The following is a 25,437-nucleotide window of genomic DNA, read 5'->3' as shown; positions in this document are numbered from 1 at the left end:
AGAGAAATGAAAGTAGAGTATTCAGATGCATTCCAAATTCCGACAGGATAAACATCAATTATATTTATGGAGACTGATATTAATTTTGAACACCAGGAAGGTTTCCATTTCAGAGCTGAACTCCTGCTAAAACTTTCATTGAGTTGTGAACTTCTTCTTTGGTATGAGGAATACTATCCTTGTTAAGCCTGAGACTAGACTCTGCACAGTGCAACCAATATAGAATTGTGTTATTGATTTTACAGCCGCCTTGCTGTGAAACTGGGAGCCTACAATATTAGGAACCCAGAAGGGGATGAGCAGATTATCATCGCTGAAAAAATAATTGTCCATCCAAACTACAACTCTTGGCTCTTGGATAATGATATTATGCTCATCAAACTGGCGTCACCGGCTGAACTTTCCAGAAGTGTCTCACCCATCACCTTGGGCTATGGATGTCCGGCTGTTGGTACCCACTGCCTTGTCTCAGGATGGGGTAACACTCTCAGTGAAGGTGGTGAGTATCCACAAGAATTGGCTAACTCGCTCTGAGTCACAGGTTCTTGACTAATTGCTATTGTCTGCCATCGGCAAGCAACACATGCTAAAGCTAGAAATGTGTTTCCCACTCACTGTCAAATCAAATTAAATCAAGTTTTATGCGGTCATAGACCAGCAAATAAAACAGAAGATTCACATCTAATCAGAATAAAAGGAAAAACACTTAAAATTCTAAAAACTCTAAGAAAAATTAGAAGAGATATTGCAGTGCGCTGTACAATTTATAGAGCAATACATAGCCATGGTCAATGAAGTAAAATTAGATTGGTCTGATAGTAACAACTTAAGATAAAATGAATCCAAACAACCTGGATGTTTAGTAAAAAAAGGGAGATAATAGTTCCTGGCAAGCATCTGCACAGAGAGGACAATACAAAATGACCTGTTCCATCGTTTCAATTACTCCTCTGCCACATGGGCCCCAATCACCGTTGAATCGCCATATGCTTTAAATATTCACAGGGATAGATATGTTCAGGGGCAATTCATATCTATTCTGAAATTCCAGGTTTAAGCTCTAACGTTAAGAAGAAAAAGCTTCTTGGACTCAGCCTTGAACCAACTTAAGCAAATAAATACTGGTTTGGATGGTTTCAGAGCACTCAAGATGAATGTGCATCAAACTCCACCTTCCCCTTTATTGTGGAAGTTTTCAGACACTTTTGAAATCTTGAGTTGATCACTTCAGCTCAGATACCATATTCCATAAAATTATGTAGCTAGCTAGTTGCTTTTACTTGTCTAGAATTACACAGTTGCTGCTGATCTTTTAATCAGAAAAAGTCTGGTAGCATCTTTCAAGACTAACAAATGTTATTATAAGGCATATACTTTCATAAGCTGCTGCTTACTTCCTAACTACCATATTATTTTTCTTTCTGTTTCCATCTAGTAAACTACCCTGATTATCTACAGTGCCTGAATGCTCCAATCCTAAGTGATGAGGAATGTCAAGCTGCTTACCCAGGACAAATTACTGAAAACATGGTCTGTGTTGGCTACCTAGAGGGCGGCAAAGACTCTTGCCAGGTGAGGAGACTTGCCTTCTGACCATCTAAAAAAACAAAACAGAACAAAACAGAATACCCATCCTCCTTGCTTTTGTCTGAAAACAGCTACCCAGCTATAAGGAATTATAAGAAGGGCAAATTGTTTGATCTTTGCAGTTTACCCTGTGCACAGTTGGCATTTTCACTCATTTTCTTTTTTCTTCAGAGAAAAATAAGTGCTAAGAATCAGGCTACAAGCTCTGTTTGAAGGTGAAATTTGCATCTCAGAGCTAGAACCCTTTCCAGTTTGCTCAGGAGCCGGGTTTTCCTGGTGAACCGCATGTCGCAAGCCAATCGGTCCAATTTGCCATGTTATATTAGACCCTCCTATTCATTCATTTCTCCTGTGAGAAATGGAGGGGAGTCGTATTGCTAGAAAATGTTTTGATTTATAAAATGCCACATTTATGCCACATCAGATGTGTATACATTTTGAACAGTAAGGTACAGAGAAATGTGAGAAGAGATCATAGGACATCACCACTTTAGTGTGTTCTGCAACTGTTCGTAGTTGTTGTGATAGTCCTTCAAGTCAATACTGACTCCCGATGACCACAGGGACAGGGCCTTATAGTTTTTCAACATTTTCAGAAGTGGTTAGCTAGTACTTTCTTCCAGGATGCTTTTTTTAAAACCTCCCAATCCAGGACTGAAAGAGAGTGACTGATTCAAAGTCATACTAAGGGAGAAATAAAACTCAGGTTTTCTCACTCTTAGTCCTGGGCCTTCAAGAGCTTTGCCAAATTGGCTTTCCTGCTATTGTAAGTACCTGCTTACATGCACCCACTTTTATCGCTCCTCACATGAAGGAGACTGATTGGTGGTTTCATTTCTGCTGGCAGTGAGAGAAGAAATGAAGCTGGCAGAATCCCCCAACCCCCTTTTTAACTTAGCTCACAACAGTACAAAAGGATCACACCCTTTGCCTGCCCCGTTACTGTTGCAGACTAAGAATTGGCAATGGGGGCAGTGCAATTTATGACAGTGTACTTTTCTGTTGACTCAGAGATTGGTGGAGAGCACTTTAGCCATGCCATCTGGAAAAGCCCTGGGAAATTGGCAAAAGGCAGAATGCTTGGTTGCATCGGCAAGGCTACACATGCACAATTTATAAGTACATATGGTTTATTCCCATAATTGTCTGAACATACATACAACAGGCATGGAGCCCAACTCTAGAATTCAACCTTTCCTTTGAAACAGGAATATGGTTGGGTGCACCTGTACATAGATATTTTTTGCACTTGCCATGGAAAAGGGGGATTTTAAAGGAAACCTTTGAAGAAAGAAGAAACTGTGCCAGACATTAGTTTGAGTAGGATGCTTTATCATAACAAGAGAGAATTTGCTTAGTAACAGATGAGGGTTATTGAATTAGAGAAATAATTATATGAATAAAAAAAGGAGATGAAAGCAGGAGACCAAGGTGGGCACCATTTATTAATTAAAATTTAAACCAAAGAATTTGAGCTGAATAAAAGAGGCAGAAGCCAGGCTCCAGATCTGAGATGAGGCACCACAGGGCTTTGAGAAATGAAGCAGCTAAAGGGATCAAGAGAAGCTGGGGGAATGCTACTGTCATGAGCACTGATGGCGAGCAGGAGGGGGCCCCTATCCAAGGGGGAAAATGCATGCGTAGTAGTGAGAATTTGAGCTGTCATTCAGAGAGACACAGAACAGACCCGCCTTGACTTTTGGGGGTTATCTGTATGGGTTTTCTCACACTTCTTCAGTTTGTTAGGATTTTCTATCGAATGTAGCAGTAATAAAACACTAGAGACTTATTCCTCATCTCAGCGTGGTTCCTGCTTGTTAGGACAGCTACTCTTTATTACAAGGAGAACTGCCATAAGTTGGTTAGAGTGTAATGCAGAGTGAAGAGAGAAAGAAATGACAAACATGGCAAAGGAGAAACTATCTCAGAACTTTCCTAAGCCCTTCTTCTTTCCAACTCTTCTGGTCTTGCAGGGGGATTCTGGTGGCCCAGTGGCTTGTGATGGAGTGCTCCAGGGCATTGTCTCCTGGGGAGTAGGTTGTGCTCTGCCTGGCTATCCTGGAGTTTACACCAAAGTCTGCAGATACATCAACTGGATCCATGAAACCATTGCTGCTAACTGAAGCAACCGCTTTCCTCTTGTTCCAACCTTTCCATGTGATTCATCTTAATAGAATATGAAATAAATAGACACTGATTACCAAAACAACCTGGTGGACCATTGTTTTTATTTGAATAGTGGGACAACTGTGTAGATGGAAGGATCTAGCTATAATCCAGAGTCCTTGAATTCTGGTGCCTTTCAACATTCCAGTTATTTCAAGCTCCCTTATAAAAGGCATTGCCTACACTTGGTGGCCATATTCAAGTAAGAAAAATATGAATTCCCCATCACTTTTGCAGAACACTATTTCTACACTCAAAAGTAAATCCAAATTCCAGAAGGCATACCTTTTCCTCAACAATGGGGGAAGCCTGGAACAAGACTCCCTGGTACGAAGTCTAGTTCAGTTTCAGTGGGATTTTATTTGGGGAATGAAGAAAGTGTGCATGTTTTTCTTAGTTATGGAGTGCAAAAACAGACAGTTCATTCTGAATATAAACCCACCTCCTTTTGTATGTGGAGCTGGGTGATGTTTGAGACTCAGGAGTCCCTGGAGATTAAAACATTATACAAATGTGATGGACTGACTGATGGATAAATAGCTAAATCAACCAATATGAATAAACAGCCTGCAAATATTCTGTTCCCTGTTATTACAGTTGGAGGTTTCCCTCTACTGGAAAGTTGGGGAATATTCTTTAAAAAAAAAAGTAAGAGAAAATTTTCCATTGGACACATAGTACCATGTGCCAAAAGGTACTTACAAATCAGGCTTCTCTTCCATGTCTGTGAGAAAACTCACAGAATAGTACACCAAATCAGGGAGAACACCATGAAATCTGAGGGGACACCAGGGTAGCTAATGAGCAAGATCTGAGATCCTATTAAAGGCAAGAAAGATGTCTCCCAAAAATGGAAGTCTTGCCCAAATGAAGAGAATAAAAAGGAACATAAATTATGGAAAAAGTTGTGCAAGTAGATAAAAGATGTTAAAAAAAAGACTTCGAGGAACATATGGCAAAAAACATTAAGACAAATAACAAAATTCTTCAAATGCATTTGGAATAGGAAACTGACCAGGGAGGCCCTTGGACTATTCAGTGATAGTGCATTAGAGTGTGCTGATGGAAGACAGAGAAATAGCAGAGAACCTAAATTAATTGCCTCTGTCTTCACGGCTAAGGATGTAGGACAGATGCATATGTTCAAGCTGGATTTTCAGGAGGAAAATTGGATAAACTGAGAGAGATAGAGATAACAGTAGATGACAAAGTCAAAGTGAAGTCAAAGTGAAGAACTAAAAATAAATAAATCACTACGTCCAGATGGTATCCACCCAAGAGTTTTTAAATAATTATTATATTGCTGATCTTTTCACTAAAATATCCAACTTCTCTTTCATAAGCACTGGTTAATAGCTAACATGCCTCCAATTTCTAAAAATGATTAGGGGCAATAAAGGAATTTATCACCCAATTGGCTTAGCATCTTTTCTGGGAAAAGACTTGAAGGAATTTTGATGAATGAGCTTGAGGGACTCCATGGATTGCAGGCCACTCTTGGGCCATGTGCCCATAACATGGAGAGACAAGCCAAAAACTGCAGAACAGAAAATGGGACAGAATCATCAACCTACTCCCTGAACTTTTATTTCCCCTTTCCTGTTTCATCTCCTTTGTCTCCTCATCCAGTCCTTATTTCTGGCCTTCCTCTTTCCCTGTTCCTCCCTTCCAAGCTGAATCCACGTGATTTAGATGAATCAGAGATACTCAAGAAGCATCACTGTTTCTAATCAGATTTTGATAGGCAAGAAGGTCATCCTAGCCATACTATTTCCTGACACCCATTTGTACTTCCTAGGAGACTTCCCTGGACTTTTTTGAATGGTGCTTAATTTGTATAGGGATTTGCCTAACTGGTCAGCCCATTACCATAACTGCTTTCACCTTTAGTTTCTTCTAGTGCTTAGTCACGGATCCCACCAACTATGTCAGTGATGTTACCCTGCAGGCTAGAGAATACCTTCAGTGCTAATTGTTCTTTTTTATCCATGGACTCCAAACACAAAAAAACAAATGCAGGTTTGCAATACTTACTGTTAACTTTCTGTACTAAAAACTACATTCATTCACACATTTGCACTCCTTTGTACATGAACCCAACTCAGTGTCAAGCTGCATAGACTTGGTTTGAATTTTACAAGAATCAAGCTGGGTTGCCAACACTGCAAGGTATCTCATTGTATGTGATGGCTCGAAAGGACTATATTTCCCCTATCTTTCTCCTCCCATTTCATGACTCAGGAGAATTTGCAATCAATCAATCAATCAATCAACATAAAAATCACATGAAGAACCCAGGTCCTCTGTCTATGCCCCAGACTCATCAGAATAGGATATGTTTTGCATCTTTGCGAAATCAAGAAAGCTGGGGTGGGGGCCCTTACCTCAAGGGATATGATATTCCATAATGTGGGGGCTGCCATCAAGTTTCTAAGTCCCAATCTTTTTAACCTCATGAGCAGAAGGACCTAGAGCACCTCCTCTCTAGAAAAATACACAGGTGAAGCTAATTCTGGTTGGGAAAGATGATCCTGCAAATGCATGGGTGCCAAGCCTTTAAAGGTTAAAATCAGTGCCTTGAATTGGATCCAGAAGCCTAATGCTAATTAATTTAGTGAACTCAACATGGGCATTATTCTTCTGAACCTACCTGTTCCTGGCAGCACTTGGGCTGCTGTGCTTTAAACCACATGTAGGATAGCCTAATTGCAAAGTGATCAGAGCACGAATCAGTATTGCAAGGGTGTCCTCATCCTCCAAAGCCCTCAATGGGTGCACCAACCAGGGTTGACAAGTTGGGTGCTTTTCTACAGGAGGGGTATTGCCTCATCCAATTCAATTCACATGGGAGCCATAAGTTGTACTGGGGAGTCATCTGTTGCTATGAGAACCATATCATCTTGTGTCTTCTTTCAAATATTCAAGTCTTTCAAGTTTTTTGGTGTCTTTCCAAATGATACATGTGTTGAAACCCTCCTGAACAAACTTTTCTGCCTCCATGCCTGCCCTAGATGGGTTTCATGGCCTCCTCTCTTCCAAGCATTCATATTTCATTGACACCAATACATGCCATAATTATATGGAATGGCATCATATACTGGCATCATATGCTAGTATTCATGTAAAGGTTTTAATTAATTCACTAATGTGTTTATATACGGTGAATGTATTCTAAGATTATCAGCTTGCTTTTGAATGAGTGCTCTGTTGAATTCTCAGCATTCTGTTTTGGTGTAAAAGGGGCCATTTCTAGGTGTGGGTGCCATCCTAACCCACCTCTGCTTTTCCTAGCTGGATTAGGTCCCTTCTTGCTCTTCATGGAGGCCATCACCACAATGATGAAGAGCAGCAGTGGTAGGCATCTGAGCCCCTGCTATCTCTGCTCCCCTTGCTCTTCCCAGTGGGTTCGGGTCTCTTCCAGTTAGACCACTGGGTTTGGCAGTTTCAATTGCCCTGGGACTGGGTGAGCAGTATTTTCTTCTCAAGTTGATGTCATCCCCACCAGCTAGACCAGATCAAGAATCAAATCCACAGGAAGGCTAATTCTACTTTTATGAAGATGGGCTATAATAATAGAGTCTTGCAAGTCTGATTGTGCTGTGCCTGGTGAATTAGGGAGTTGTTTGTCCGAGCCACTTATGCATACTTCCTGCTTGTCTTGGAGTTAAAGCATGTTTTTTTCCTTGTTGCTTTGGCTACAGATCTGGCCTAGCTCTGTGAAGGTCATCTTCCTTACTCTCTCCAGCTGATGACAGCCCTATCATCTCAGCCCCCTCATCATTACCACCTTGAATGGCATTTTGTGGAAGGCTGGGCCACTAGGCTACCTTTCAAAGGCTGTGATGCCTCTTTTGAAACTACAAACAGCTCATTTCCATCTTTGGTGGTCCCATGCTGAGAATGAGGGTCTCTGTTGGTGTGTTTTCCTTTCTGTCCCCATCACTTTTTCCTTCTGTGTTGCATCTTTGTAGAGTGTGAACATGACAGCAGAGACTTCCTTGTTTTTGTTCAAGAGTAAACCATCCCAGGCTCCTTTGGCTGGGCCCTTTGGGGGTGTAGAAACACTGCAAAACAAACATGAAGTCAATAATCAGATACTTTCTATAAGTGTAATAATATAAAACAGCTAAGTAGAAAATGGGTAATCTCATATTTTGTTAAAAGATTTGTTAGACCTAAATCATGTCCCTCAGACCAGAACTATTAAGACTCACTATAGCCAGCAGATGGCAACGTATACAGTAGCAAAACCATTCAACCACTAAAAAACAAACCTTTGGTTGTGGTGGTTGTTTTTTATACAAAGCCAAATCTTCCTTAAGTTATGCTTATTTATTTATTGCTCACATTTATACGGCTGCCCATCTCACACAGGACAACTCTGGACGGCGTACAACAATGAGATAAAAATAGGACCTTGGTGACTTCATGATTACATCCCTGTAGTTTTCTTGGCTGCAATATGGCAGCGGTCTGCCATGGCTTGGGATGCTTCCTTACTTCCCAATCTAACCTACAGCCCTTGGATACCCTGGTGGTCTCAGTCCACATCGGAATCCCATCCTACCCTGCTTAGCTTTGTGAGATCAACCACAGTCAGATAGGTGTCGCAGACTAGCTGAGCACCTCTAGTGTGGAGGATTGCTGAAATATTGGTGCAGTAGTATATGACTTTAGTGGGGAGGACAACACCTGTCTAGCTCCAAAGACTGCCACTGCGTGAAAAAATATGACATCTACTGACTGAAAATTACAGGGGTATTTCAGGGGGGCAAGTGACCTCGTGAGGTGCGTGACATTACTGTGGTTTATACTGGACATATGTGCTTAAAAATTCTAGAGGCTGCTGACCTGCTCTTGCGCTGCTCCTAAATGATAGATCTCTTTCCAAAGTTCCTGGGCATGTAACTTGCTGGAGCATAAACAAAAGTTCATAATGGACAGTGGATTTACCAGAAGAGGCAGAGCAATGGGCCTGATGCTGTTAGGAGATACAAGGCCAGAGTGCGGAATCTGAACAATCCCCCAGGAAGCAGTTATGACAAATACGGTTTTGATCCAGGCATAATTTGGCTCCTTGAATCTATTTGCATCAGAACTACAAGATCAAAGGAAGACTTTGTGTGTTTCTTTTGTGAATTTCTCCTTCCTACCAACCCTCCACTTGGTAATCTTGAAATTAAGTTAATTTCAAGATGTAAATGAGGGTTTAAATGTGTTTGTTCTTAACAAGAATCCCTGTAACAGAAACGGGAAACATGACAGCAGAGGGGTGAGGACCAGAACTAGCCTATCCTTTGCTGAGATTTGCCTGTCTGCCTAACTCTGTGGATTTATTTTACTTTAAAAAAAAAACGTTTTCTACTTCAGCCTTACCTTCCCCTTTCATTATAATTGTTGGAGCCATGAGCTCTCCAGAAGCATGATAAGCATCTATCATTGTTACAGGGGTGCCCTTTTCCAGGAGATCCCATGCTACCCTGTTTTCTTTATGATTTCTAATCATGCCTTTTCCAATATGTCAGCTAGCAGACTTAATATCTTCAGTCATTCTTCAGTTAACTCAGACAGTAAATACTTCTATTGCACAAGCTAAGTGTCCTTTGGGTCATTACAAGAGAAGACGGTGAAATTCAACTTGCTTAAGGTGATTCTGCCCTCTATCGCACCAACCTCAGAGGGCAGATACTGCGCTGCTATGGGATCCAACCCAGTCCAGCTCAGCTTAGTCCAGCCACAGGTTTACAGAGTTTTTACACAATGCACTGGAATATCTTTGTATCCTTCTGAAAAATTCACCCACATTTTGGAGTTCTAACGTTCTCTTACTTAAGCCAGAATTCAGGAGCAGTGCTATGTGTGGAAATAAGAGAATGGAATGCTGGGAAGTGTCTTCATTTTCAGATGACCTGCAGACCAATGTTTTAGATATTGTAGCTGGAGGTGTGAATCCAGTGGCATAGACTCTACAGCACCTTATGACTTATTAACGATAAGGGGGCAGTGGGGTGTAGATGGAGAATTAAGGATTTCCTCTGGATCCCCTCTTTGCCTAAGAGATTGCTGAGGTGGCTTCCTTCTGCTGTAGTTCCCAGGCACACTTGCACAAAGCACATGCTGTTCAATTCTCCCCTTGGCAGGATGTAACTAGCTAGGTGCTGGGCTTCGCCTATTCCTACAATGTATTTCCTTAAATAAATATCCTTCCTGTTATAGTTATAAAACCTGCTTCACTAATCATTGCTTAGGTCAGATTTCCACTCTCAGGAAGGCTCACATACTCACACAGGCCACTTCAAATTCCAACCCAGGCTGCATGTGATGGATTATTCCCCAGAAGCGACTGTATTTCTGAGCAACAGAGAGATTCTATAGAAAACTTTCCATCCCTAGAATTACTCTTTAATGCAGTCTTTTCCCACTATGATTTAATTCAGAAGCCAGCAGTCCAGCACAAAATCTGGCAGCATCAGTTCATTCAATGAGCATTGACCTTTCACTGCCTCTTCATACATTCAAATTCAACTTGGGTGATGCCTGCGTGTAAGCCTTAGAAACTACCAGTGCAAACCATGAACTTTTATCTCAGCTTCCACATTGCAGGCTGTATTTTATAGCAGGTAAATAAAGCCAAGTTCAACAGTTTATTTATAAACACTTGTATGAGCTATATAAAGATGAGACTTGGACTATCATCAGCACTTTGAGAAGGGCGGGTTTAGGAAGTATGAACCACCTGACAGAATAGCTGTATGATCTCTTGGTTTCTTTCATCCCTTGAACTGGATATTTTCTCTACAGATCAAATGATGTTTCGTTGGCACCTGTTCCTTATGGCTTTTCATTTTTCTGTGTAAGAGAAAGGGAAATACTGTACTGGAGAAAGTGAGAGAGCAAGGGAGGGAGTAAGTTTGGAGACAGTAATCTGAAAGTGGCTGCAGAGAGACTTTATTTCCATCATGGCACATATATACTTTTGCGTTTCAGTTCTGATAAAATGGGTTTGGCAGATTTTACAGGGGAGAAACTGAAGCAGGGACACCAAGTCATAGATAGGAACATTCAAGAAAAAATTGTTGCATTTTCTTGCATTTTGAGTAGCCATTGCTACTGCTATGATGTTATTGAGTATAACTTACCAGCCCCTTAAGCCTTTCTTCTTTTGTTCTTTCTCTCTTTCTCCTTCTTATTACTCTGCATCAGAGCAGAGCATGTACTGCTCACACAGAAACCAACCTGGATATCAAGGCAGCCTGGAGACAATATTCAAATTTATTGCTACCAGAACAACACAGATCACAATTGGATGTACTGGTATCGGCAAACGGCAGCAAAGCAGCAGCTGGAACTCATTGGTATCATAATTAAGGGGATACCAAAAGCCACTATTGAAGATGGATTTAGAGATAAAGGATTTGAGATTCAACGGGTACATGATAAACACTGCTCACTGCAAATACCTGCACTGAGCCCTGAGGACACTGCTGTTTATTTCTGTGCTTCTACACTCACAGTGGTAGAATCCTTCAGGAGCCCCCTACAGAAACTGGAGTAGGGCCTATGACATGAAGGACAGGTGGACAGAAGACAAAGGTGACACTGAAAGAGTCATCACAATAGAATCTTCACTTCTGTTGGAAGCTTGGATTCACAATTTACATCCCTCTTTTTTCTCTCCTATTCCTCTCCAGGAGGTAGGTAAAAACAGTCAAGATGGTGGCCACAACTGCATCACATAAAAAAGGAATGGGGCTTTGGTGGTGCTGCTGCTGCAAACACCCCTGCTCTCTCCCATACACATACCAGAAAGATGAGCACTGGGTCTGCCATCAATCTAGCCATGCTACTTACCATTTTGAAAAAGAAATTGTTATTTTTTTTAAAGTGACATCTGTGTTTTTATATTTTTTGCCTTTACCTTATGAAATTAAAGCATTTTAAGAGCAATGGCAAACTTCTTTGTGAATGGATGCTATAGTTGGACCACGTGATAGACATTAGTCCCTTCTGGTTTCAGATTTGGCCACTGCGCATGTTTGCAAATCTATTTAGTCATGTGAGACTTGCAACAAATTCGGAGAGAACTTCAAGCTCCTCCCACATGAGCAGGAGAATCAGACTGGTTTGGATATCCTCCAGGTTTTAATGAGTGTTTATAGATAATTTATTTATAATTTATAGGTAAGAATACCTAAGAAATTCATATGCTTTTAAATGTTCAGTGTTTCCTCAATAATGTTTAGTTTACTGTCAGATAAAGTAGTTTTATTGCTTCCATCTTGAAAAGGGCTAAAATTTGAGCAGGGATTCTCCAGTTCATCACCACTGCACTAGACAGTCTAGTATCCCTCTTGTTTAACTGTATCCCTCTTGTTTAGCTAAAATTTTAGTCTCTATGCTGTTGCTCTTATTGGTAACTTCTCTGTAGAGGTTCCTTTTTCTGACCAGGAAGGTGGGTAGTCAGTCAGTCAAAGTTTATTTTGGTCAAAGACCAGTACAGAAAAGTGGGTAGTTATCTCCGTTGGCCATCTCTGGGCAGATTGTTCACCATCACCACCCCCTCCACAACAGAGTCATGAAGGACATTCTGGAGAACGTCTACCAGTTTGATACAGTAGTAAGGAAGAAGAAAGGAAACATTGGCTGTTGTGGCTTCCTGAACAGAGAACCCTTTCAGAAACTCTGCACCTGCCTGCAGGACTTTGAAGGTTCTCACCAGTTCCGCAGCTGTCACTCTTGCTGGAAACCATCATTCCGCTGCCGGGAGTGGTGATGGAGCAGAAAAGCGAAGTCTTTCTGTATGAGACTCAATCATTGTGGGGACAGGGACACAATGATTCATTTCACTGGAAGCCCTTTACAAAAACTCTCCCTTGTTTGACAAATGGGATCTAGCCCCAATTGCCACAGTAGATTGTACAATGCAGAACTGGATGGCTTTTTCAGCCTAAGATCTCCGCCCCCTACGAATGTCAGGATAGGACCCACTTTCAGTCTTAGACCACACACTTTATTCATCTTCCCCCCTAAACTATATGGTCTGTCACCCAGACACAAGATTTTGAAAGGGGCAAAAGCAATGTTAGGTACCCTTCTCCCTCCACCTCCTTTCTTCTTCTTTTCCTCTCCTTCCATCCTTGGAATGTATATGATATTTGGTCACAACTGGCATGGAGTCCAGAGAAGCTCTCATGTAAAAGCTATGTCCTGGCTAAATCGAGAGATTCTTTGTTTATTCGAATTGTGATAGTAGGATGTGGCCGGTTAAAATTATATTCGGTTCATGGAACAATGGAAAGGATCCCACAACCACTAATCCTGTCAAATTGTTTTCTGAGGATTGAGTTAGCTAGCCCTGCCTTTGTGAGTTATCAGCCCTGTAGGGCTTCTACACAGTGTAATTAGTCAGTTGCATTTATTCTTTGTAATCACGTTGCCTATCTTAAGGTGACGCTTAGACTTCATTCTCTGGAGGACCACCATTAAAGAAACTCTTCCATCAAATCATTCTATGAGGCCACTGGAGGATAATAATGTAAGCTGTGGTAATGCTGTGTTCCTCTTCTGCTGCGCATTTTGGAAAAGGGACTCGGCTCACTGTCTTAGGTAAGTAATTCTCATAAATTACTTGAAATTATGTAGTAGTTATTCCTTCTCAGCAAGGATCTCTGGAAGCTATAATTTTGCCAGGACTGGGACATCTTTTGCAGGACCCCACCAAAATATCATAGCCTTTGTTTAGGGGAGGAAGCCATGGCAATTAAAACTAGTAGAAGACCAAAATAAACTTGTGGCTGTCATTTATATATATTTTGCCAGACCAAACAAATTCTCTGTTTCTGCATCCACATTGTTCTCCAATGCATTAAAATCCTCTTATTCCCAGGTATACATAGAGAAATAAAATTTATTAGCCATTAACCATCCTCATAAAGTAAAACGATTGTCTAAATGAGTATATAAACATACAATATAGAGCATAAAGAACAAAAAAGTATAAAAATAGAAAAAATAGGATCATGTGTGGGTCTTGGGGAACCTAACTAGTCTCCAAGCATCAGTAGCAAGGCACTGAACCTGATCCTCTATCCAAAGTTTTCTTAATGCTTGTTGGCCAGAAGGAATAGCACCTTCTCCTTTTCTGACCCGCCAGAACAATTTCATAGAAGAAGGCTTTCAGATCTGCACACACCAGCCTCTATAGAGAAGACAGTGCAATAGCAGAAGTGTGACCATCTCAGTATCACCAGCATATTTGGTCCTGATCTGGGATGTTGTTGTATCCTCTTTCCAAAACACTGAAGACCAGGTATTAAAATTTGCTGGGGAGAAGGCTTTCAGATGTGGCAAGCACAAGATGTTCAAGAGGTGGCCAGAGTGAGTCTTTGGTCTTGCCCTGGCCATAGTTCTGAATTGGCACTCTGTGTGTGTGTGTGTGTATTTGTGTGGAGACAGACAGACATATAATGACTGTTGAAATCTTCTATGGTTTCATAAAAGACCAATGAAACATTTTTCTTGAAACTTGATTCAAGGGATAGTATTGGATAAGAAGGGATACAGAGATATGATGCAAGGTCTGTTTAAAATATAACGGAAAAAATAGGTATGTAAACCAATAATAGTCCCTATGGCTTTCACAGGGCAGGCTCTACTTCATCAGGTACAGACATATCATCCAAATAGTGCTTCAGGAGGAGATTTTTAGTAGACAACCTCCCTGTCTCATTCACAACATTTCCAGGAAATCCAGACACAATTGTTTTCCATCCGGATCTCTCTTGTATTTTTATATCACTTCTTTTGTGTATTTTAGCAGACAAAGTTTATTTGGGAAGAAAAGATGGAATAGCTGCACAAAATCTTTTGAGGGCCTGGAATTATGCCAAGTTAGCACGATAGATGTACTTAATGATATATAGAGAGACAAAAGCAAACTTTATAAACAGAGGGGCCAGAAGATCAGGAAATGAAAAAAGTAGCAATAGTACTATCTGAAATGTGTCACCCTTTGCTGCAGTCACCCTTGTATTTAATTTCATTTGGGGCCCATTTTGTGCCTGCATGTATGATTTTATATGTGATTTGGAGTTAATCATGTACGTAAGTATCTTATGCAATAGGCTCTGCTCCAAGATGAAGCCATTTGTCTCTAAATGCCTCAGGATTCTTTGTTATTTTGGAACAACAGACAAACAGAGCTGCCCCTCTGGAATGTGGCTCTTAGGTTTGAAAGATATATTCTTCTCATTTATCTTAGGAAAAAGGAGAACAGATCTCACTGAAATTTCACAAGATCAAGAGAATAAATAATGAGGTTCTGGAGACAGGAGTAGAGAGGAATCACCCAGAGGGAGAACCTGAACTCACAGGGACCTCTGATTCAATTCATTTTTTTCCCCCATTAAAAGATAAGAAGTCCCATCATTTCCCAAAAAGTTTGTTCATTTATGCTCTTATTTTGTGTGTTAAAGAGAGATGCTTCACACACTAGTGAATTTGTCTCAAGCAGATAAGCAGCCTGGGATATTCTTGTAGTTCCCTCTAATGCTGTGTTAAACACACCACTGTACTTTGGCCAGGGAACCAGGCTGACAGTGCTAGGTAAGTTCACTAAAGATTATTTTGTGAAATTTTCTTGCCGGAGCCCTGTTAAATAAATGAGATTTGTGGCAGCGTGTGGTTCACCTTGCTCAGAAAAGCCTTAAAATCTATAATTGTACACTCAGGAGAGAGAAGCTAAAAATGATAACCCTTTCCTAAATAGAAAAAAAAATCTATTGATCACCAATATCCACCCTGATCATAAGATTATACATAATTTATAATATAAATATTGAAAATCCCAGATGTATGTAAATAAAAAGGTTGCAAGTTTTTTAGGGGGATACCTTGAGATGGAGCAAAGCTCAGCCAAGCCAAGCCTTGTTTGCTGGTTGTTGTTTCCTTCCTATTTCTCCTCCTTTGCACTTCAGTTGACAACTGAATGCCATTTGGGACATGAGTCTGCATTCAAACTATAGAGAGCCAGTTTGGTCTAGTGATTAAGGTGCTGGGCTGGAAACCAGGAGATTGAGAGCTCTAGTCCTGGCTCAGGCATGAAAGCCAGTTGGGTGACCTTGGGCTAGTCACTTTCTCCCAGCCCAACTCACCTCACAGGCTTGTTGCTGTGGGGAAAAGAGGAGGAGGAAGGAGTATGAAGTATATTTGCTGCCTTGAGTTATTTATAAAAATAATAAAGGCAGGATAAAAATAAAAATAAAATAAAATAATATAGCTGGAGAGAGAGAGAGATAGAAAGGAATGAGAAAGAGAGAGAAAGACGGACAGACTCAGGAGACAGAGCAGCCCCAACCAGAATTGCCATTCATTTTATGTGGTGACTTCATCACTGTGCTTTTATGCTGAGCTGCACTTTGGAAAAGGAACTCAACTCACAGTACTGGGTAAGAGAAATCCATAGCTTATTATTGCAAGCAAGACTGAATTTCTTAAAATGTTAATGAATGTCTGATCAACCCCTGGTCTAGAATGTAGAAATCCATATAACCATTGCTCAAAACACACATGGCTAACGTGGAAATTGCTTCCAGCATTCATCCCTCTAGACAAAATGTGTTAATCTCATCAACATCGCTTTTGGCTTTCCTTGACCATCATAGGATCTATTGCCTGAGAAGAATCAAGCATGTTAGGATATGTGGGATTCTCTCTCTCTCTCTTTCTTCAACCCCACGAAAATCTGTTAGGGTTTCTCAAAATGTCTATGTATGCTTTGTTTGAGGAGGAAACATTGTTAGCAAATTTCACATAAATCACTTCCTGGCTGAGGCTGACTAATAAAAATATGCAGGAACATTAATGATCTATGTTCTCTGCTGGAACTGATTGCCAAGATCTGTCCTGTTCATATATATCAACAGGTTCCTTGGCAATTGGTTACTGAATATGAGACATAATTAGGGGAGAATCCAACACAAATTATGCCCACCTTCCATAAACGTGGAGATACTGGAGAGACTGAAAGCTTAGGAGAGACTACAATTGGGGTTGAATCCTTTCTTATTTGTGTTCTACTCTTCCCTAAAGAAGTCATTGTTGTTTTTGGAGTCCTGGCCACTAGAGAAAACAATGGATTGAGAAAAATTACTGATGGAGAAACTGAAAGTCTGCCTAGAGGAACAATTTGATTCCTGCTTTTCATGCTGCACTTTAGATCTTCCCCCACTGATCTTTGTTTTGCAGTGATCAGTCAGTTGACTGCTGTCACATCTAGTTTAGATGTGCTAAGAAAATTCTATAAATTGAGTATGGTATCCGTGGGAGGTTTAAAAAGGTCCATTTTCTGGTTCTGGTTCTGTGTTGCTCTCACTCTCTCACACACTCACACACACATACACAGAAGTCACACTGGTTGTTGTAGTCAACAAGTGATGGTCATGCACAACAGTGAATCAAACTTGCCCTCCCCCCCCACAACTTCAGTCTTTACATAGGAGCAAATTCATGCTCAGAGATAGTTTTGACTCCTGCTTTGTTGGCTTTCAGCCTCAAAGAGTGAAAGAGATTCTCAGGAAACAGATGCCCTTAGAGGAGGATGTGCTCCTAGCTAAATATCTGTGACAAATCAAGAGGAAACAAATGTCTCTGCCTTCTAGCAGTAAACCTTATTCCTTTTCATGTTTTATCAGCAGTGGATCAATTATGAACTAGGGACAGAGGGAGGGAACTTTGATGGAACAGCTTTCTAATTGTAATAGACAGAGCAAGATGAAGAAAAACCTATCAGCTTCCTTATGGATAATCCAGAGGGGAATTTATTTCATGACCTTGCCAGCTGTGCAAACACTGAGCAGACCTACTCTGGAGCAGGGACCAAGCTGACTGCTTAGGGTAAGGAAATACATCCAATGGAAACTGGTAGAACCATGCTGAAAACATGGCTCCATGTTGTTATAGTGATAGGACTTGAGATAGTGTAGGTTATGTATGCTAAGGCTGGCAGAGATCAAAAGACATAGAGAGAGAAGTAGCAGTTGTAAATGTGTCAACTCTAATAAACCAATAGGCCAACATGGCCAGTAAAAGATGAATATGACCAGCATGTGGATTTTTTTTTCTCCTGCTTATCTTTATCAGCTAGTCAGTCAAGGATAGCTCCAATCACCTGCAAACTCTATGATAAGGTCTTTTGAAAAGTTGGCCCTGATGACCTCTATGCTCTCCTGGTGTTCATTACATGAAACCGTACTATTTATATGAAGACCACTAGGAGTGGTGGAGTGTTTTGACCTGGACATCCCATTCTCAAGTACAAAGTTCACAGTTTAATTTCTCAGTTCAGCTCTCCCTCCCTATATGTCTGCCAATATCCTGGGCCTTTGAAATAACAGGAGGATATGAATACAATGTGGACATGACTGCATAAAAATGTGTTGTAAGAATTGGATCTGAGAGATGTTTCCCCAACAGCAAGTAACTACAGAAAAAGTTCCTGGTAGTGTACATGGGTGATGTTTTCTTTGAGCTGAAGCATCTCATTTAGTAACAGGACTTCATGGTGTGCAATTCTTCTCCACTGAACTTTGGTCCAGGAACTCGAGTATCTGTGTTAGGTAAGCTGAATGGACTGCCCTGGGCTTTTATATGTATTGAATGATTCTTTGCTGTGGAAGCTAGGTACAGGATGTAGGATCTTAAGAAGCAAGTACTGTGTGAACATTAAGGAGGAGTACAGTATAGTGGGCTATGCAGTGGACTTAAGAAACATGACTTTGACTCATTGATAAATCACCCTTTACTGTATTTCATCTCAGCCTGCCTTACAGAGTTGTATTGAGGATAACATGGAAATATATGTAACCCCTAGAACTCCTTGTATGAAGGATTCTCCTTGTAAAATACAGATCAATAATCTGGGCTGTATTGATGCTGAGAATGTCACCATGAATTAGAACAAGGTTCATGTGAACTGACTAGGTGACCCAGAAAAGTCAAGAAATCTCTTCCATACTATCTTCCCTGGTGTACGAAATATATGCGAATTCAATATCAATAAACATGGGCTCTTTCTGATGGCCACTGCAGTACAGTTTCTAAGATTGTGCAGATCAATGGCTGATTATTTTTCTCTTAGTCATACAAACTGGACAATAGAAAATGTGAACAGCTGAAAGGATGATCTAATACAGAATATTCATACTGTGGGCCACTAATTATTATAATATCAATGGCAATAATGATAATAATAACAATGACTTTGAAAGAAGACACACAATGGACGTTAGTTAGTTAATTAATTAGTTGAGTTTATAACCTGCATGCTATCAGTTAAGACAGCCAGTGACTGCTAACAGTAAATATCAAACGTTCATTGATAAACTCCAATACCCACACAAAACTTAAGAACACAATATAAAATCTGTAAATAACAATAACGCCCCCAGAGCAGAGCAAGCATAACTTCCAACATAAACCTATCAAGATAATAATATCAGAAGACTTATTTCAACACTTCAGCTTTGGATGTTGTGTTTTTAGACTCAAGATAGTGTTCAGAAACAGCTTGGATAGATGATAAACAGGAGACATTCCTTCAACATGATCTCAACAGTTGTTCCTAGAAGTTCATTTGTAGGGCAAACATGCTGTGTGCTACTGACAAGCTCTATTTTGGACAAGGGACTCGACTGACAGTACTAGGTAAGATATATGAGCATAACGGAGATCTGAAGAAATTATTTAGCACATTCATAAAGATAATTTGGTGTAGGACTAAGCAAACTGATCTCCTAGAGATGTTTGGGACCTCAGTTCCCATTAGTTCCAGCCAACGTGCCCAGTGAAGAGGTAAATCCAGTTATCTTAAAATAACCGCAATGCTGCAAATTGGGGCTGTATTGTTTGCCATCCCTATATAATACCCTGGGTGTGCAAGTAGAGAGATGGTCAGTAAGTATGCATCTTGCAAGTTTGATACAAAGCCCAGAAATAGCTCATTTAGATTGTAAAGAGAATAGAACTCCTCCAACACAGCCCCAAAGCTTTTTGAGTAGCATGCATATTATGATACATAGAAAAAACATTGTGTGTCAATGAGAAGCTACACTTTGGTCAAGGAACCTGGCTTACTGTTCTAGGTAAGAATGGAATTACGGGCATAGGAAACTTGTATGGAGTACATTTCAAGGGCCTGTACGTGATTGTAGTTATCTACAGTAGCAGCAATTCATAAGGGAGGACAATATTACTTTTTCACTCCCATATTGCAGCCTTGGATCTGAGGCGTGTAGTCTTTCTCTTAATCATAGTATGCTGGTCTCTGAATCCCTGGGTGATACTATAGGGATTATAATGTGGAAGGACAGCAGAGAAAACAGTTTTTTAAATGATGGATGTCAAATCCTCCTACATTTCTCAATGTTTTTTATCCTCAGTTCAAAAGAGTTTCTACCCCCTGGTCACCCTTATTGCTCTTCTCAGAAATTGTTTTCAGATAGTGTGAAATGCAGTGCCAAGAACTGGATGTAATAATCAAGGTACGGTCTCATCAAAGCAGAATAAACTATAGTTATTACTTCCTGTGGTTTGGAAAGTATAATTTTGTTGATGAGCCTACAATTGCATTTGCTTTTTGATTAACCCAGATTCAGCCAGGCAACTTATCCTGTAAGGGAATATTAGCAACCAGCCTGGAATGATTGATTTAATGTGTCCAACAATGGCTTATCTGGCTGTAGATTCACTAGTACCCACTGTCAGAAATCCATTCCCTTTGTAAGGAGAGAACTGTAACCTCTAGATTACAAACTCTAGACCCTTCCCTACTCAATATAAATTAAGCCACAAAGTCAGATAGGGCAGGCGAACAAGTCCTTGACCACATGGTCTAGATTCTCAGGTCCTAAAAACTGATGTTATTTGATGGGCTGGATACTTCCACAGATTGGACTGTCTTAACCGTAAAAATTAAGCCTACTCCTTTCTCTGTGGGAAAACGCATTTTAGAGGGTGGCATACAAACACAGAAAAAGCCAGCTGGAGTTGTGGTTAAGTCACCAGGCTAGAAACCGGGAGACCGTGAGTTCTAGTCCCACCTTAGGCATGAAGCCAACTGGGTGACCTTGGGCCAGCCACTCCCTCAGCCCTAGGAAGGAGGCAATGGCAAACCACTTCTGAAAAACCTTGCCAAGGAAACTGCAGGGACTTGTCCAGGCAGTCGTCAGGAGTCAACACTGACTCGAAACCAAAAAAATAAACAGCAGACAAACAAACAAACAAACAAACAAACAAACATGCATTTCCACCATTCTCTGAGCATAGGTTTGGATACCAAGGATTGAGCATTGCTTGTGGGGGTGGGGCTGCTGGTGAAGCAGAGACAGTGCTTGAATTCCTCCCCCACCTCACCCTTCAGCTGATTCTCCACAGAACTCATGACATCCCTGCAAGGTTGATTTTTATGTGCACATATGGTATTTAGTCTCTCTTGATTCTCAGCACTTAATGATTGGCATCTGAATGAGCCCATTTCATTGAAATGCCCTGTGCTTAAATAAGATGGAGGCAGCAAATATTACTCGATAATGAAAATGGCAAGCTGACATATGTGGGTTAACCATAGCTTGAGGAGGTCTGCCATCTCTTTCATTATAAGTTGCTTTCTCTTCCAGAAAAGGGACGCGTCTGCACACCCCCAGTTGTGACCATATTTTCTCCATCCAAGAGAGAATTACAAGAAAAGCAGAAGGCTACAATTGTGTGTTTGGTCACTGATTTCTATCCAGATCACATCAATCTTACATGGTCCATAAATGGCAAGTCTATAACAGAGGGAGTAAAGACAGAGGAGCCCAAATGTAAAAATGACCCCAAATGTAAAAATGAGACATATTCGCTGATCAGCCGTTTAAGAATCACCAGGAACCAGTGGCAGAATTCAAAAAACATCTTCAAGTGCCAAGTTGATTTCTACAATTGTTATGAAGACAGTAGCCACCATGAAGATTTCATAACTGGAGAAGGTGAGTGAAAGGAAGCTCAAATCCCACTTTCTGAGACTTTTCTGCACTTCACCAGAACTGTATACATGCTGCCCTTGTGAGCACTTTAAAATATCTTTTGCTGAACAAAATTACAAATATTAACAAACTTTTGCATGCAGGGCCGCAACCAAGGTCTGTGTCACCTGGGGCAAACATGGATTCCACGCCCATTTTGGTGCCCCCCCAGCGCTCATTTTGGCGCCCCCCCAGCGCGGTGCCCGGGGCACACGCCCCGCTTGCCCCCCACTAGTTGCGGCCCTGTTCGTATGTTCAATTCCTAGACAAATCGATTGCTTATGATTCAGTCTCTTATAATTAACTATTTACCTTTTCTCTCCCTCAGTTGTAGCTGTCTGTGCAAAATTTGATAATTTTCTGATCTTTGTCTAAGAGTTTCTAACATTGCCATGACACAGGCAGAATGTCAAAGTTTCTAGCAAAATTCTTTTACTATTTTTCCATTTTTTATTATCCCTGAAAATATTTACATATAACCTCTAATGCCAATCAGAACAATGACTTTCTGGACTGAGTTTTTGAGCCTTGCTTTGGGAACACTGCCTTTAAATCTCAAGTAAAATCGGATGTAGTAAAGGAGCATAGGTTTGCTTCCTTTTCTATCCTTTCCTCTTTCTGCTGGCTTTCTTAGTTGTAGTAAAATGACGATGACGATATAATATAGCTAATGTTTGTTTTCCTCCTTTTTTTTTAGAATGTGATGGCAATAACTTTACAGGTGGTAAGTCAAACTCAGCCTGTTGTTTCCAAATGTATACTGGACTAAATCTTTAGCTTTCTGCAGGAACCCTAAGAATAAATGAACTTTGAATTAAGTCTGGCTGAGTTCAACATGTTACATTCCTGACAGATACATTTAATTTGGCAAATGATTTTAATATATTTGTGAAATTTAACCCAAAAGGTTAAATGTGTGTAGATTTGAATTTGGTATCACTGAGTATTTCCCCTTCTTCAAGAAAAACAAAACCTTACCCTGAAACATAAGCAGCAGGGCTATATTCATTTTTTAAAAGCTATTTTGACTTATTGGAGTTTTGGACAGATGGAATACAAATCACTGCCATTTGGGATGATGATAGGAGAAGCATCAGCAATGGTTTATTTCTTTTAAATAGCTTGTAAAACACAAGCAAAGCCTCTGACATTTTAAAATGGAAGCAAACAGAGTGCCCATTAGACCAGATATGCAACCGCATTTCCTCTGCCTGGCTCCAGATGGGGGTTTGCACAAGAAAAATATAGGGTTGAAGTTTGGAAAGGTGGGGACAAGAGCAAGATGGCAGGTTGCCAATGCAGTAAAAGCCAATCAAAACAATCTCCCCACGTCTCAACCCGGGAGCTAGGAAAGACTTTGTCCTTCCCTGCAGCTTCTGCTCCCAGGATATCTTTCTCAACAGGGGTTTTCCTCTTTGAAAAAGGGTATTGATCCATGGCTAAGTATTTAAGTACATTGCAGAGATGAGGTGCCACAGCTAAGCATATTTCTACATATTCTGCAGTTCGGCTCTCAACTTCTTGCATTCCTGAAACATGCAGGAGAAGGGAGGGAGGGAAAATCAATCCAACAGAAGGAGGATGCCCTGTCTGGGTATAGATAGATATAGATGATATAGATGATATAGATGACATAGATATAGATTAAAGAGTTATACAATTCTTACATTGTTATTTTTTCCCTATCCTTCACATTTAGAATCCTATGTCAGAGAAATCAATGTTGGAAAACTGGTCTATATTCTTCTCATTTTCAAGAGTGCCTTGTATGCGGCATTTATAATGGGCTTGAAGCTAAGAAAAAAAGGTAATGTGCCATGTCCGTTCTTTATATCCAGGATTAACTGATTCCTGCGAAAAATGCCTTGCATGTGTTAATCCTGTCTTTAAAAATATCCCAATCCAGTCTTCGTTGTTTAAAACCGCATAGGGTCTTTCCCTACAACTGAGTTAAAATGTTCCCCACCCATCCTTGAAGCGGCAGAAAATGATTGCCAGTCTCGATCCTGTCTCAGTTCCCAACCATAGCCAGTCCCTTGATTTTCCTCTGAGGTGATGGGGGAAGAATGTTTGAACCTGACTTTGGATGGAGGGTAAGAGGGAGGTTTGCCTTACCCATGTGTGCTGGGGAGGAGATGAAGGCAAGTCACAGGGATGCATCAGAAAGAACAAAGCTGCTGGGTGGGTCTCTGTCATGGTTAGGTGAAGCGGGGAAGGGAAAGGCCTTTAATTAGACAAATCTAGATAAGACAATAAAGATACATGATCCAATTCCATGGCATCCATAAGGAGTCCAAATCATGGATGGACTCAGCACAAAGAGGGAAATATCTTTCTGCACAGTCAGAGTCTGTTTTTGTAGACTTTTTGGCATCTTCAGGTCTTTTTTGTTGTTGTTGTTGTTGTTCCTTCGAGTCAGTGTTGAATCCTGGTGACTGCCTGGACTATTCCCTGCAATTTTCTTGGCAAGGTTTTATGGAAGTGGTTTGCCATTGCCTCCTTCCTAGGGCTGAGAGAGAGGGACTGGCCCAAGGTCACCCAGCTGGCTTCTTGGTTCCTAGCCTGGTTCCTAGCCTGGTGCCTTAACCACTACACCAAACTGGCTCTTCAGGTCTACCCAATTTATTATTGCTACTATATCTATATCTCATTTATCTCTGTCTCTGACTCTGACTCTCTACTCTACTCTACACATTGCTGAAGTGAACTGTCATCTATGATAGTGATAATCAACTGGTTTTCAAAGACTCTGATATGGTTCCCTATAGGCATAAGATATTCCCAACAGATATCTTTATGTTCTACTCATATGTAAGATTGCATAAGTGGCCTTGGAAAGTAAACACAAATATATGCTTCAGATCAGGAATATAAATGCCATGAGGACCAGTATTAGTACTTTTATCTGATGTGTGCTTATATGTAAGTGCAATACAAACGAACAATAACAGTCACCAGTATCAGCAATATAACAATTAATTTAAAACATTACTTGATCCCACTACTACCATTATCTAAATCATGATCCAGAACTGCCACTGAAAAGTAAAGTTCTTCTAGATAAAATAAATTTATGGAGTGAACTGTCCAAGATCTGCTTGAAGTTGGAACTGAATTGGAGCAGAAGGCACCATAGCTCACCTTGCAGGAAAAGTCAGATTGCCCAGTTTCTTCCAACATCTTCCCTTTCACTACGGGAATCCTGTAGTCCGCATCTGGGCTCTTTCATCAAAGAAATGTCATGTGTAAAATGTGCCCCTGGGTCTTTAATGGTTGCTCTGGTGTCTACAGATAAGATTAGGCATTTAACCCAGGCTTAATGAGTTGCCCTTGTTTCCTTTTTTCAGTTGTGTGACAATTGATGCCATAGAAGCCTTTCAGGTTGAATGAATGCTGGAGAGAGGAGGAGGAGGAAGAGGAGGAGGAGGAGAAGAAGAAGGATTCTTGCCTTCAAAAGTCCAGAGTAGCATTCTGGTTCTTTTTTTTAAAATAAAAATAACTGGTTGCCCCCAATTTTATCTTACCGTTCTTATTACTATCTCTATTGGAGTATATTGTTATAAAATCTCAGTGCATTTATGGCATTTTCATGTGTGTGTGTTAAATTTTGACCATGTTTATTTGG

At 40.6% G+C, this 25,437-nt stretch overlaps 2 protein-coding genes across 5 annotated transcripts in view; both read left to right on the top strand.

Moving 5' to 3' along the window:
- Positions 1-3,796, top strand: part of LOC134491184 (anionic trypsin-like) — a 30,764-nt gene extending 26,968 nt beyond the window's left edge. For both annotated transcript variants that reach the window (XM_063294755.1, XM_063294754.1), the window contains exons 3-5: positions 246-499; positions 1,436-1,572; positions 3,561-3,796. In XM_063294755.1, coding sequence (XP_063150825.1) covers positions 246-499; positions 1,436-1,572; positions 3,561-3,710 — 541 coding nt within the window. In that variant the 3' untranslated portion in view covers positions 3,711-3,796. The remainder of the gene's footprint in view (positions 1-245; positions 500-1,435; positions 1,573-3,560) is intronic.
- A 9,395-nt stretch (positions 3,797-13,191) lies between these two features.
- On the top strand, positions 13,192-25,233 carry LOC134491185 (T cell receptor beta chain MC.7.G5-like). 3 transcript variants are annotated; one of them, XM_063294759.1, is made up of 5 exons: positions 13,192-13,359; positions 21,426-21,776; positions 22,510-22,536; positions 23,512-23,619; positions 25,160-25,233. In XM_063294759.1, the coding sequence occupies exons 1-5, from the start codon at positions 13,302-13,304 to the stop codon at positions 25,165-25,167; spliced, it is 552 nt and encodes a 183-aa protein (XP_063150829.1). In that variant the 5' UTR covers positions 13,192-13,301; the 3' UTR covers positions 25,168-25,233. The 3 variants fall into 3 exon arrangements, with proteins under 3 accessions (XP_063150829.1, XP_063150830.1, XP_063150828.1); XM_063294760.1 differs by lacking the exon at positions 13,192-13,359 and adding an exon at positions 18,233-18,368; XM_063294758.1 differs by lacking the exon at positions 13,192-13,359 and adding an exon at positions 19,124-19,455.
- The last annotated feature ends 204 nt before the right edge of the window (positions 25,234-25,437 follow it).

This window comes from Candoia aspera, chromosome 2, assembly GCF_035149785.1.
Source record: "Candoia aspera isolate rCanAsp1 chromosome 2, rCanAsp1.hap2, whole genome shotgun sequence".
Classification (NCBI taxonomy): domain Eukaryota; kingdom Metazoa; phylum Chordata; class Lepidosauria; order Squamata; family Boidae; genus Candoia; species Candoia aspera.
Note: the sequence above shows the minus strand (reverse complement) of the source record. Positions and strands in the feature narration are given on the sequence as shown.